Below are 13784 nucleotides of genomic sequence, written 5' to 3'. Positions count from 1 at the left end.
CCAAGCAGCAGCCTGGGGAACATACTGACCAGGGCACAAATAATAGAGCTAAAGAACACACACACAGGTTGTATTTGTTGGCTCACGTAAAAGATAATTAATTCTGAACAGGCAGAAAACTTTGGCCTTGTTCTTACATGGCATTCAGTAAGTGTAACCATCAGCAACAGAAAATCAATTTGTTTGCACCATATTCCATTTGAATTTCCTGAAGACTGAGGAGTCTGGTACACAAATACTGACTTCTCCACGAATGAGCTGCACAAGCTTTTAATGAGTGAGCTGATTTATGCTTGGGTAGCAGCAGCGTCTGGGACGGTTCCACAAGAGCCGAGCAGATGGAGGCTGGACAAAATCAATTGTTCAGTACGAGTACCTACAGTCAGTCAGGGAGAGAGGAATTCTCACAGGAAGGTAAGAGAAAGTTGATCTTTAATACTTTCCCCAGTAGGAAATTTCTTTCATGCTTAAACGAAAAAAAAATCTATATATTATCTGTACCTACTACTTCAAATGTACCAGGAGGCTACTGGGACATGCAGTTGCTGCTACTGTGTGTGTGTTCTGAAATTTTCCCATCGACATGTACATTCTGTATTGTAACTTCAGAGATTCTGCAAAGAGTGTTATAACAAAACCTGTTTGATAAATCTGAAGTACCATGAAAACTAATTACCTAAAGTAGCAAGGAAATGGGTCCAATCCCACAAATTCATCAAATTTACTGTTCTGTTCTATATAAATCAGATTTTAGTTTAATTTTTTCTTAGACCAGGCTGGCATACTCTCAGTATTTCAAGAAGACACATTACTAGGTACACTTTTTCTTTATATATTTAATAAAGTTATATATCAACAACTTTTGGATTTGTACTTTTGTTTGAGCACTTATTTTGGCAAAGTGAAATATTAAATACTAGTACTAGACATGCATTCCTTTCATTCAAGCTTAAGAAAACATTTACAAAGTTGACAGATAACATTTATTAAAACATGTTATACGAAAAAGGGGCAAGGGACTCTTCTATAAGAAGAAAATATTGAACAGTAACATTAAATTAAAACCATGCTGTACAATTAGGACAGCAGTATTTATAGACAAAACTATCCAAACTCTGCAATACAGGCATAACATCTCACAAAATATCAAGATATGCAAATTTACTATTATAAATGACTTGTTTAGAATAAAAACTTATAGCTCATTAAGGAAGATTCACTTGCATAAACAGTTACATTTCTGAAAGAAATAAGGAATCCCATGAATAATAAAAGAAAAGGAGCAGCAATTGACAGACACAGGCTTCAAGCAAAAATCAGAACTTACATTTTAATCACATTAAAAATATACCATTTTCTTTTTCAGCATCTTCCCTTAGGGCACTGACAGTTTACAGCTAATAGCTAAAGCAGCCAAGCTACCCCATGAAGCATCTAAATGACAAAACCCCAATTTCCTGTGTTGTTTTGAGAAAGGTCCTAATTCTGCTAAAGCAAAACACTCAATATACTGCTGTAGGTCTCATAATTCAGAGACAGGTCACCTTGCTGGCATCAAGCAAAAGTGTTGAGATTACAAACCCTGTTGTGCCACCATTCTTTCAGGCTTAGTTATACAAGGACATCAAGGAGTCTTTTAATAAGGAGAAATGCAATACATCAACCTTTGACCATCCATCTTGCTTATGATACAGAACGAGTTTCTCAACCTCAGACACACCTCAGATGAAAAAGCTTTGAGACAAAAACCTGCACTGACAGTACCTTCCAGGGCCTACCTGCTCACCTATAAAACAAAAACGGTAATGTTTAAAAAATTTAACAACAAAAACCCCACACCCCAAGACACTGTGGTGCGTAAAATAGGAACCTCCTCCCTCCAAAGGCTCCGACACACACCTAAGCAGATTTTAACCCTGCCAACAGTTGAATTTTTCAGAATGGCAGTTACACAGATTCCAGGGAAATTAACATCTCAGTTACAAAATGGAATGCAAAGGAACTTAGCTGTAGTATCATTAAGCATTCTTACCACTGCTAGGACAACGAATAGCTTCACAGCAGCAGGAAATTCTGCAAGCCTCCTGTGTGCACAGTGATGCTGGTTTTCAGAAGACACTTTACTACAGCGAGCAGCCACATCATTGAAGGTAATGAAGCACAAGGGAAGATTAATGAAATCCATGGCTAACATATGCATTCCTATTTTCATATATATATGTATACACACACATATACATTTATACATGTGCATACACATACACATATATATTTATATATGTGTATATATATTTTATATATATATAAATGGATCACTTCCCTCCTCCCCACAAACAAGAAATAATTTTTTTACCTTGAACAAGACCACTCCATTAGCAAAGATTAAAAGTTTGACAGAAGCCTTTGTGTATCTTGGCTATGTACAACTGCAAGAGAACCAGTGGAAGGGGCTGCAGGGGGGATGCATGGCCAGAGGTTCTGACCTGTCCTGTGCTAGTCAAGAGGGGTTCAGCCTGCACTGAAACAGAAGTAGACAATCCACTGCATGCCCAAATGTCAACCAGAGGTGTGTTCAGTGCCTCTGCTTAAACATTTTTAAGGAAGAGTGGCAGGTGCTAGCAAGATGTGCAGGGAAACACATCTGGAGAAGATACTCCTGGGGACATGTTGAGAAACTGAAGAGCTGCTCTTGGAAAAATACCTACAGAAGTCATTGAGGACATGTATAGAGACATACTCACAAAAGGACACACTCTGTGCCTGAGGAGATTCACCTGTGAGAGGACTTTGGCCTACAGGTAAGCCATGCCAGAGCAGGTACACCTCTGAGTAACTGAGGCCCACAGGAGACTCAAGCTGGAGCAGACGCATCCCTGAACTGACTGTGGCCTGGTGTGGCCCAGTGTCACCATGACCAGCCCAGAGCACCAGAGGACACCCACTAAGAAATGAAGAGCATCAGACAAGGCAGTGTGCATACAAGCCCAACCTCCCATGTGACCCGTCACCTCTCTGAAGGAAAGGGCAGGGGCTGAATGAAATTCTTGGTGAAAACAAGGGAACCTGAGACTACAAAGGCAGAGAGGAGAGGTGTTAGACTTAAGCTGAGCCTGAGGAAGGGGAGGAAAGATGTTTCCTTAAGTGTTTAAGTAATTTTTTTCCTGTTTCCCCAGCACCTGAAATGGCAATCAGAAGTTTGTCAAAGGGCAATAAACCGAACACAGGAAACACAAGAGAACTGTTTTGCCTGTGCCATGCAATAGTAAGGATTTTAGACATGTATCTCAAGCTGCCCTAAAATCATTGATCCTCTCACCTTGATCTCATGACAATCATACCAGTATTTTCCTGCAACCAACTGGTTTTATGTAAGTTAACATCAGAAAGCCAAGTGCTACAAAATCAGTGGAGCAACATTTGTTGGATGTTCAAGACAATGCCATAATATGGAGCAAAACAGCAACAGGCAAATACTGAAAGGTTACTATGCATGCTAAGTCATTAAAAAAGGACATGGTTCTATAATATTATCTACTGGACCTGTTATAAAACCTTTAAAGTGTCTCTCACAGTACAGTTTATTTTAAAGCTTTATTTCAAAGTAATCTAACTGCAAATAGAAGTAATGTTTAACCTTGAAATATCCCATATAAAAGTCATTCCAAGCTGGTAAAAGAAACAGGTTTGCTGGCAGCTCTGTAGGATGGTCTGGGTTTTGGCAGACAGTTTTTTGCTTGATCATGGTTTTCAGACTGGTGTTTCTGTCCAGCCTTTTTTATGGTTAAATGGGAAGAAGCACCCTTAACCTTTTCATGCAAAACTAAAGTGGCATTTTCAAAGGGGCTGAGAACTAATGTAATATACAAAATCATTCTTGAAGTGAGTATGCAAATGAACACCCTGGGTGTGTTCAAGGCCAGGCTGGATGGGGCTCTGAGCAACCTGTCGTGCTGAAGGTGTCTCTTCCCATGCCAGGGACATTGGAACTAGATGACTTTCAAGGTCCCCTTCCAACCCGAACCATTCTCTGATTCTGTGATTCTAATGCCTTCCCCCTAATGTGATTATGGTACTTGTAGAAATGACACCCTGTATGTGGTAAGGCCTTGGAGAATGGAAAAATAGGGCCACCGAGTGCAAGAAATCTTTCCTCTACACTCTTGTAAACAGGCAAGCATTATAGTTTTTTAAAAAATATTAAGAAAAGACAGTGCTAGCAGTGTGGAAACAAACCATAAAGGGAATATAATTTCTAAGTTTAAAAAACATACTTATAAATTTTTATGGTTTGTTTTTTTGTTTTTTTTGTTTAAATACAAAGTGCTTCTATACATTAAGCAGGTTACAGTGTTAGTGAGCAAAATCCCTGTTTTGGTACCTTGACCACAAGGGTTATATGTGGCCACTGTAGTATTTGTAGAGCTCAATTAAGTGCTAAGAATAGGAACTCAGTGGTGCTGACCACTCATGCCCATTGCCAGCAATGGGTTCACTGTATTTGGGAATATCTGTTTTAACAAAATTCCATATGAAAAGTATCTGAAGCATTAGAAGATTAAGAATTAAGAGCCTCTTAAAAAATTAAAGTTTGTAAGTAGAATGCCAGTAAAGAAATTAGAGTAATTACAGCCCACTGAGTAGTAACCCTCAGCTCGTAGCAGACATTCATGTTCAGGATACAGTTCAGTTGTATCTTAAGACAATTTGTAACTGGGAGTTCAAAAAAGAATCTGAAGAGTAATAATCTTTGTGTGGTTTTGCCCACACAGGGTCATCTGTTTCAGTACATTAGACTGCAGAGCCTAATATAGAAATTTGGGCCAGACAGGCTTAGGCCTTCAATGCTGGTTAACATTTTTCCAGTACTATCAGCACTGTACTTGGATATCACCTCTATTATAGTCTATGTATGCTCTAAAGCCTCTTTACTTTTTATGTTTTAGTAAGCTACTAAGAAGGGTTAATTGCTTTTGCACTGGGCTGCATTAAGCTTTCAACCCCCAAATCCTGTTGTTGCCTTTCCAACTGATGCCTTCCCTCTCCCTGCAGAGCTGGCAGCATCTCAGAACTCTACACACTCCTCCATTCATCTCCACAAACCAGAGGCCCAGGAGCAGATCCTCGTCCTAACAAAGAACAAGTGCCACTTTCCCAGCAAGAATCCCAACTTCAGACATAACCACGGTACCATGTTCTGCAGTACCATTAAAAATCACCTACTTCCTACTTTTTTCCACAAGCAACTTCACTTGAAGAGGTAAACAACTCTGCTTGTGACCACACCTAACCAGTCACAGTAGTTTAGTACCAAGAATCTATATTATAGTTCTTACTATTCAAAGAGTAAAGAATTAAAAGTATAAATACCTATCAATGACTACATAATTTTCCTAAGGCAGGTTTCTAAAACTAGATAAAAGTTCTCAAAGAAGTTTTTCTACCAATAAAATGTCAGTTCATGAATCCAGTTTGGTACTTGCTACTGTAGTAAGCCACAAAAATTTGAACAGAAAACTACAATTTAAATATATGATTACTTTGAGTAAGTTCCAAATGTTACATATTACTTTTTTTATACTTATTACATACATTTCTTGAAGCTCTCACGACATAGCAATTAAAATCTAATGAAGTCAAGAGTCATACAGCATTACATCCTAGAGGAGCAAGGACAAATTACACTTAATATATACCGAAGTTTATATATTGATAAACTGTATTTAAGTTCTTTACAAACTCTAAACAGAAATTAGACATTTGTTTTACTGAAGATAGATTAAAAAATGGAAGACGGATAAAGGAAAGCCAAAGAACCTTTAGCACTGCCTTTCATTGGGCAATACAGCAAAGGCCACTGAATGACACAGACTATCTAACCATGCATGGGAAGTACACTGGAGTCTTCAGTTTGAGGTGAAAGTCTAGGGGTTTTTTTCTTGTTAAAATTTGAATTATATAACCTGGTTTGGTCATCTTAGTTTTCTTTTCCATTAAGTATTGCTACCTGAATTCCTGCTTTGTCTCAGTTTTTTCAGGATTTTTGCCAATTTAGAGCTGAGTTTTACTGTGAATCTATGTGACAGAAATATGAGGGATTCTCAATACTGCTGTGACTACAATCAATGTCAGACTTCATTTTGCAAGTACCTTTCAGATTAACCATTTGCACTTCACACACCGAACACCTGGAGCAGTACTGAGGAAAGCAAAACCTGACCAGCATAATCACTAAAACTTGTTTTTTGAGAACATACAATAGCAAGTACCAGACATTATTTGCATAATTAGTTTATTTTTCTTGCGCTACTAAGCAAATGTAAGCACTAATGTCTCAGTTCATCTCAGTAGTACTCTGCTCAGCCTTGGCAGCCTGATAGGACTTGGTACAAGAGGTCACGTGCCGATGAAAACTGTCCCGCCACATAAATCTTTTCCCACAGATGTTACACTCGTATGGTTTGATGCCTGTATGAATTTTCATATGGCCTACAAGATGGTGTTTCATTTTGAATTTCTTACCACAGACACCACAGCCATAAGGTCGCAGACCGAGGTGCATGCTCATATGCCGATCTCTCTGACTTTTGTGTGTAAAGCTTTTTCCACACTGACAAGGATAGAGCTTGTCAGCATGGGAGAATCCAGTGAGAGACGTTTCTTCTTTAATGCCAGCAGCCATTTCGATGCCCTCACCATAGCTTGCTGCTATCATGAGGTCCTGTCTGTGAGCACTTAAATTTCCCTCTGCCCTTTCACCAGAAAATTCTTCCATAGACGAGCCATAGAAGTCAACCTGTTCATCATAATTACTTTCATCTGCATGTTCATCGAATTCTGTTTCCATCTTTTTGTCACCTATATGAAAGTCTTCGACACCAGAAGACTGGATAGAATGATCTGCTTGAATGGCATTCATGGATTCTGAAACTTGGTGTTCGTCGTAAGGATTATCAACACCTTCACAGTCCTGTTCAAACCTTTCTGGTTTCACGTGGATCCACCGCTTGTGAGACATAATGCTGGGTTTGCTATACATTGGTCGGGTATACTGGTACTCTGCACTATCACTAGTTCCTTCTTCCCCATCCTGACTGGTCATTCCAGTGCTAAGTCTATCGTGTTCTGTTGAAGAATTACTGGGAAGGTACTCGTGTTCTGTCAGCTGACACGACAGCTCATCTTTAGAGCTCTCTTCTTCATTTTCGCCATCCCTTAGTTCCTGCACTTTGTGGAATTCTGGCTGTCCTCCAGAGCCAAGCTCAAAGGTTTCAACAAGGCCATTGTAACTACTGCTGCTTGGGGACTGGTGGTCACTGCCATGGTTCATCTTCTGACACAGAACGGTTGGGTTCCCCTCGAGCACCTCGGTGCATTTATCCACCACGTGCCACATCTGCAGGAAACTCGCTGCCGTCAGGTAGCTGACGATCTCCGGGGCCGGCATCACCAGCCGGCCCGTGTAGGTGGACAGGAGGATGTTTTCAAACACTCTGGGGTTCATCACATCAGGCAGGACTATTCGCCTGCTGTTCTTCAGGAGAACCTGATCACAGAAGTAAGGCGAGCTGGCTGCAAGCACAGCTTTGTGGGCTCTGAAGAGGTGGCCCTGAACCACAATGGAGACATCACATAGTTGTCCTTGCTGGCGCTGTTGGTTTAACTTCTGCAAAATGGTACTAGAAAAATCTGGAAATTCCACTCGAAAGGAGCTTGACCCAGACTCCATTTCATTACAAATTTAGTGTCGTGCTGCAAGGAAAAAACACAACAACAAAAATCAGAAATTCTGCTGAGTCAAGTACCGACCTTCCCATTTCCTTCTACGCTTTCACAGACTCACGTGGAACTCAACCCAACATTTTCTGGAACTTTATGTCACTGCTGTACTTGTATCTCTCACCCCACCTCACTCCTCTTCTTCCTGAAAGCCGTGCCGAGGCCACACCTTGCTATGCCAGCACATTTTGCTGTGGTTCTTCTCTCCAAGAGGACTCATCCACCAGAGCAGGAGGCACAAACAGCACACTACCCAGTTGGGATGGGTTAACCCTTTCAAGCACAAGTGTTCGATAACAAACCAGTTATTTCATAAAATTATAGCAATAATGTTCTAACTCCAGGATGTCCCAGGGTTTGTAACAGCACATGAAAGCCTCTGTATTTCAACTCCCAACAAAGTAACTTCCCTGTTCCCCCAATAAACACTGATTGTACACATGAAATATTTCACTTCAGATGCAGTTTTCAAAAGTGACTGTGTCGACTCACCCCACGGCAGTGGCAGCACAGGCAGAAGCCCACTGAGAATGGGGCTTATGACCCTCCTCATGGTACTTCCCTGTCCTTTTATTGACTGGAATGTGGAGCAGCAACAGCTTGTACAGTTGCAAGACCATAATTCAATTTTTAATTTCAAGCCTATTGAGATGTCATTATAATGTTACTGTCAGAAAAATCTTACAGAATTTAAAATGTCAATCAGGAGACTGAAACTGCTGTACAGAACTTTTCCTGCCTGTAACGGACTGTCAGTAACAGCAACAACGACACGCCAGAACCTCAGCTAAGAGCTCTGTGTTCTCACATCATCCAAACGTCTCACTGCAAAAGTTAACAGTCCCTGAAGGAGAAATACAACTTTGCAAAAAGCATACTTGACATTTTTAATTGAATTTGAGATAAATTTGCATGTTATTATCCTTAGAAACTACAGAAATTTAAATGCAACTATGAAAGACCAACATTAACTGCTTGAGTAAGCTAAACCTGTGGCATTTTTCAATTTGATAATCTCCACATTGAAGGCAATGGGATTCCTGAAGAGCCACAGAGCAGCAAGTGGAATCCTCTGTCCAACTCTGTGACGTTGCCACTCACATAATTGCAGACCACCTTTAAACCCACTGTGTTCTGCACTCCTCAGATTCTTCCCTCAAAGCATCAGGCCAGTTCAGGCGCCCAGATCAGACACTGACACTTTTCCAGGGAGCACCAGAATTCTGTGCCTGCCAGTTAAATTGTTAATTTTTCTTACCACTTTGCTTAAAACAACTTGACATAATTATTTAAGTACTTTGAGCTACCTTATGCCTCTCATGCCTTGTGTATATCAAGCCCACTTTTTATAAACAGTCATACTTTTCTATACAGATGCAGTTCCTTACCTCCATTCAGAATATTTTCAGATTTAAGATTCTATTTTTCAATACTTGTCTATAAAAAAATAAGCCCTCAGGAGACGTTCAACCGAAATTTAGAGACAGACACTGGCAAAGCTTATACAGACTACCCTGTATAACTACACTGTCATCTTTCAGCAAGGACTCAGCCTGTCACCAGGGAAAAAATTCCAAGTGGGAGCAGACTTTTGTGTATTTTAAGTTCTCATGAAAGCAAAATCTAAGCAAAATACTTTCAATTGGCAAAGACACACACATCAACCAAACGTCAGTTTTCCAAAGGGGTTTCACTTCGCCCTTCTACACCCTGTTCTGTTTCCGCATTTCGTTCACCCCAAATCACAACGAAGTCGTTCTGTTTCAACTAATAAATAAAAAACTTAGTCTCCATGCTGCAGAATTGAACGGAACACACAAAGCACGTACCAGTCGCTTCAAAAATAACATCACTTTCAAGAGGGGCAGGCAGGGAGTTCCCACCCTCAGCCCCCGATCGCCCCCGCGCCGGGCCCGGCTCCAACCGCGACCCCGCACAGGCCCGGCGCCTCCCGCACCGCGCGGACTCGGCGATCCGCCCCGTGCGGAGCGGCCCCCGCGCCCCGGCCCCTCCGGCCCGGTCCTTCCGCCCCGGCCCGGAACGCGCGGAACCCGCGGGGAGGCCTCGCGCACCACCCCAGCCTAGCGCGGGCCCGGGGACTGGGCCCGGCCACAGTGCGGCCTCCCCAGGCCGCGAGAGGCGGCGTCTCACCTGCGAGCCCCGGCGTCTCTCGCATAGCGGGATCCGCCCGGTGCGGCCCCGGCCCTCGGTGCGACCCCGGCCCTACCCGCGGCGGAAGCAGCTCGTCCTCTTCCGGCGGGCACTTCCGGATCCCGACCACGTGACAACGGACCCTCCTCTCCGCTCGTGCCCGGTGCGGCGGCGGCGCCCCCTGCCGGAGCCGCGGGGCAGAGCGCCCCCTGCCGGAGCCGCGGGGCAGAGCGCCCCCTGCCGGAGCCGCGAGACGGCGCAGTCTGTGCCGCGCCCGAAGAGCGGGGCTGGGCTGTTCCGGGCTGTCCCGAGCTGTTCCGGGCTGTCCCGAGCTGTCCCGAGCTGTCCCGAGCTGTCCCGAGCTGTCCCGAACTGTCCCGAGCTATCCCGAGCTGTTCCGGGCTGTCCCGAGCTGTCCCGAGCTGTCCCGAGCTGTCCCGGGCTGTCCCGAGCTGTCCCGAGCTATCTCGAGCTGTCTCGAGCTGTCCCGAGCTGTCCCGGGCTGTCCCGAGCTGTCCCGAGCTGTCCCGGGCTGTCCCGAGCTATCTCGAGCTGTCCCGGGCTATCCCGGGCTGTCCCGAGCTATCCCGAGCTGTCCCGAGCTATCCCGAGCTGTCCCGGGCTGTCCCGAGCTGTCCCGAGCTGTCCCGGGCTGTCCCGAGCTATCTCGAGCTGTCCCGGGCTGTCCCGAGCTATCCCGAGCTGTCCCGAGCTATCCCGAGCTGTTCTGGGCTGTCCCGAGCTATCCCGAACTGTCCCGAGCTATCCCGAGCTGTCCCGAGCTGTCCCGGGCTGTCCCGAGCTGTCCCGAGCTATCCCGAGCTGTCCCGAGCTGTCCCGAGCTATCCCGAGCTGTCCCGAGCTGTCCCGAGCTATCCCGAGCTATCCCGAGCTATCCCGAGCTGTCCCGAGCTGTCCCGAGCTATCCCGAGCTGTCCCGAGCTATCCCGAGCTGTTCCGGGCTGTCCCGAGCTGTTCCGGGCTATCCCGAGCTGTCCCGAGCTGTCCCGAGCTATCCCGAGCTGTTCCGGGCTATCCCGAGCTGTTCCGGGCTGTCCCGAGCTGTCCCGAGCTATCCCGAGCTGTTCCGGGCTATCCCGAGCTGTCCCGAGCTGTCCCGAGCTGTCCCGAGCTGTTCCGGGCTATCCCGAGCTGTTCCGGGCTATCCCGAGCTATCCCGAGCTCCATGTGATCACACTGACTGTGGAAGCAGATCAGGGCTAGTTTATTAAATAAAATTTTCTGTTTTACGTAGGAAGCAAATGGAAACAGCATTAGTTAATTTTTGTGTGTTTTATTCTTTCTTGAGTTTATAAAATTTGGATCAAATTCACAAAAATAAGGAAGGATGTTACCATTTTTGGCACTTTCTGGTGTTTCCAGACAGTTGTAAATATGAAGCTTCAGTTTGGGATCTGTGGCCACAACAAGAAGATAAAAGCCTTGTGGATCCAAACCAAATGCCAGATTTTTGGTGTCTATTACTACCATACCCAAGTTTAATTTGCAGTTTGATTGCAGCACAAACAAAGGCCCAGAGGTTAGTGGTTGTTATAAGCAGCAGTAAAATAGGAATATCAGAATTGCAGAGTATTACACAGAAATGCAGCTTCGATTCGTGAGGTGTTTGTGTAAAGAGGTCCAACTGAAGGGCTTTGCTCATAGCTCGGGGCACTGGAGCTTCCATATTTAACAGCATATTTTTGGCCTGTCTCCTTTTGGTGGATGCAGTGCTAATACTGTTCTTATCTTTGTGAAGTTGGATGTTTGATAAATACAACCTATGCCCACAGAGGTTGATTTGAATGGTGATATTTGTGGTAGTGGGTTTGTTTTCCCTGGTGCTCACTGAGTGCCCTCAGAAGACAAGCAGCAGGACGCCGATGGAAACGCTGGTTGGCTGTTCCTCCTGGTGGCAGCAGCCTTGGGGAGTGTTGCCCTGTTGTTGCTCGTCAGCTGAGTCATGATGGCCACATACAACTCCAGGGCCCACTGTGGTCAGCAGGAGGGCTGGTGTCCTTCCCAGAGCTTTGGATGCACCATCCCAGGAGCTGGTGCTGTAGAAGGGAACCCTTGTTTTATTCCCACATGGCACTGTCTGGACACGACATTGAATTGAACAGTTGGAAATTTTTGGGCTTGCCTACTTTTAAGCCACACCTCCTCCCCCCAAAAAAGTAAAACATTTCCTTTTACTACTGGAAAATAGAAACATCATACTGGTACAAGAGAAATTGTTTTGAAGCATGATGCTTGTGATCTCCAAAGCCAAATACTTGAAATACTCCTTTCATGGAATAGCACTGCCAACGGCTTAGCTCTTTCAAATGAAATACTCATTAAATTCTCTCATTGCCAAATCAAATCCTTTATAAATGTTTCTTAAAACCAATAAAAAAGAAAAAGGCGGCCCAACTCCCAATTAATTTTCACAGAAGAAAAATCTTGTTTGAAACTCTTAGTTGCTTGGCATAGATTGCTGGACTGAGTTGGCCCTCAGTGAGTCATGAGCAAGTGTCCTGGCATGCAGTTGCACTGATGTTATTTTACATTGCTGAGAGAGAATATTGGTGCTTTTTAAAGATCACAGTTACCTCCATCTTTCACTCATGGAATCTGGACCCATGGCTGAACTCCAGGGAGGAAGAATCACGTGCCTCTTTGAATCCGTGTCCTTAGGAGCAAATTGTCAGTCATTACGTACAGTTCTTCCTGTGAAGAAGGTTTTTAATGAAGTCCCCATATTACACACCTTGAAATAGCAAAATGACAATGCCAAAAGAGCATGCTATCATTGGTATTTGGCAGAAAGCAGAAGACTGCAATTATTTTAGGAAAGTTTTAGCACTTACATGCTAATCCTGAGTGCTAGGTCTGATAGGGATGGCATCCAGGAGTAGGTTTCAAATCATGAACAATTTGGAAACAGAAATCTGAGATGAGTCCATAGCTCTCATCTTTTTCTTTTTTTTCCCCATGCACATCTTGATTATTCTAAACTTGGAGACCATTATTTTTCTCTCTTGAATGTTGTTTTTTTTTAAGAAGAGTGTGGGCTTTTTCCTCCTCTGTACTTGCAGATGTGATTAATTTAAATAATTAGTTTTTAAAGTGGTGGGTTTTGTCCTTTTTATGTTATAACAAGAAATAAAATGTTCTAATAAGTCAGCTGAAATGGAATTCTTTCTTGACATTTGACAGGCTGACACATGTGTCTTTCCAAAGCACACTTGTTTGTATTTTGAGATGGAGATAGTTTGCATCAAGTTGTGTTGGTAAACAAAAGGTCTCTGTAATTCTTGCAGTCAGGACAACAGCAGCTTTAGTTGCACAGTGATGGTGAAAAAATTGTTTAGATCTGTCCCGTAGTGTTCATATACTCTGAAGGTTTGTATTCTTTGTTAATGTACTAAGATGACATTAGTTATACCTTGCTGTGTGAGTCAGACTTTAACTACCAAACCACTCAGAATGGCAAACGGGTATTTGTGGATTTGGATACATCAAAAAGTTTCCTTCCCTGAGAAACTTGGGGTTTGATGCCACAGACCCCGCTCAGATAAACCTCTTGCTGATTTTCAGTGCTGAAGAACTTACCCAAGAGAAGAATAGAGAGGGTATTTTAATTTTAATCAGCTACTTCATATTTTTAAAAATTTCTTACTTCAAGTGAGGAGAAAAAATTGACACATCCATCCGTAAATATGTAGTGTGGGTAATTTGTATGTTGTCAATTTTGGTTTTACATTTGTATAAAATTTTGTATTTCAACAGACAGACACTGTCATTAAGTGCATTGTAGCACTATTGTTCAGAAATACAGAAATCCATTAATCTCCGTGTTATATTATTGAAGA

The 13784-nt window shown here is 43.4% G+C and overlaps 1 protein-coding gene across 1 annotated transcript; it reads right to left on the bottom strand.

Moving 5' to 3' along the window:
- Window positions 1-828: 828 nt before the first annotated feature.
- Window positions 829-10039, bottom strand: ZBTB43 (zinc finger and BTB domain containing 43). Its single transcript, XM_071574433.1, has 2 exons — window positions 9928-10039; window positions 829-7749 (listed from the first exon to the last, which is right to left on the bottom strand). The coding sequence occupies exon 2, from the start codon at window positions 7724-7726 to the stop codon at window positions 6332-6334; it is 1395 nt and encodes a 464-aa protein (XP_071430534.1). The 5' UTR covers window positions 7727-7749; window positions 9928-10039; the 3' UTR covers window positions 829-6331.
- Between the last annotated feature and the right edge of the window lie 3745 nt (window positions 10040-13784).

This window comes from Pithys albifrons, chromosome 20 (assembly GCF_047495875.1).
Source record: "Pithys albifrons albifrons isolate INPA30051 chromosome 20, PitAlb_v1, whole genome shotgun sequence".
Lineage (NCBI taxonomy): Eukaryota > Metazoa > Chordata > Aves > Passeriformes > Thamnophilidae > Pithys > Pithys albifrons.
The sequence above is the reverse complement of the archived record's forward strand: the minus strand, read 5'-3'. Positions and strand labels throughout refer to the sequence as shown.

Bases quoted from the DNA above. Each gene is read 5' to 3' on its own strand.
- ZBTB43 (XM_071574433.1), bottom strand. From the start codon at position 7,726: ATGGAGTCTGGGTCAAGCTCCTTTCGAGTGGAATTTCCAGATTTTTCT.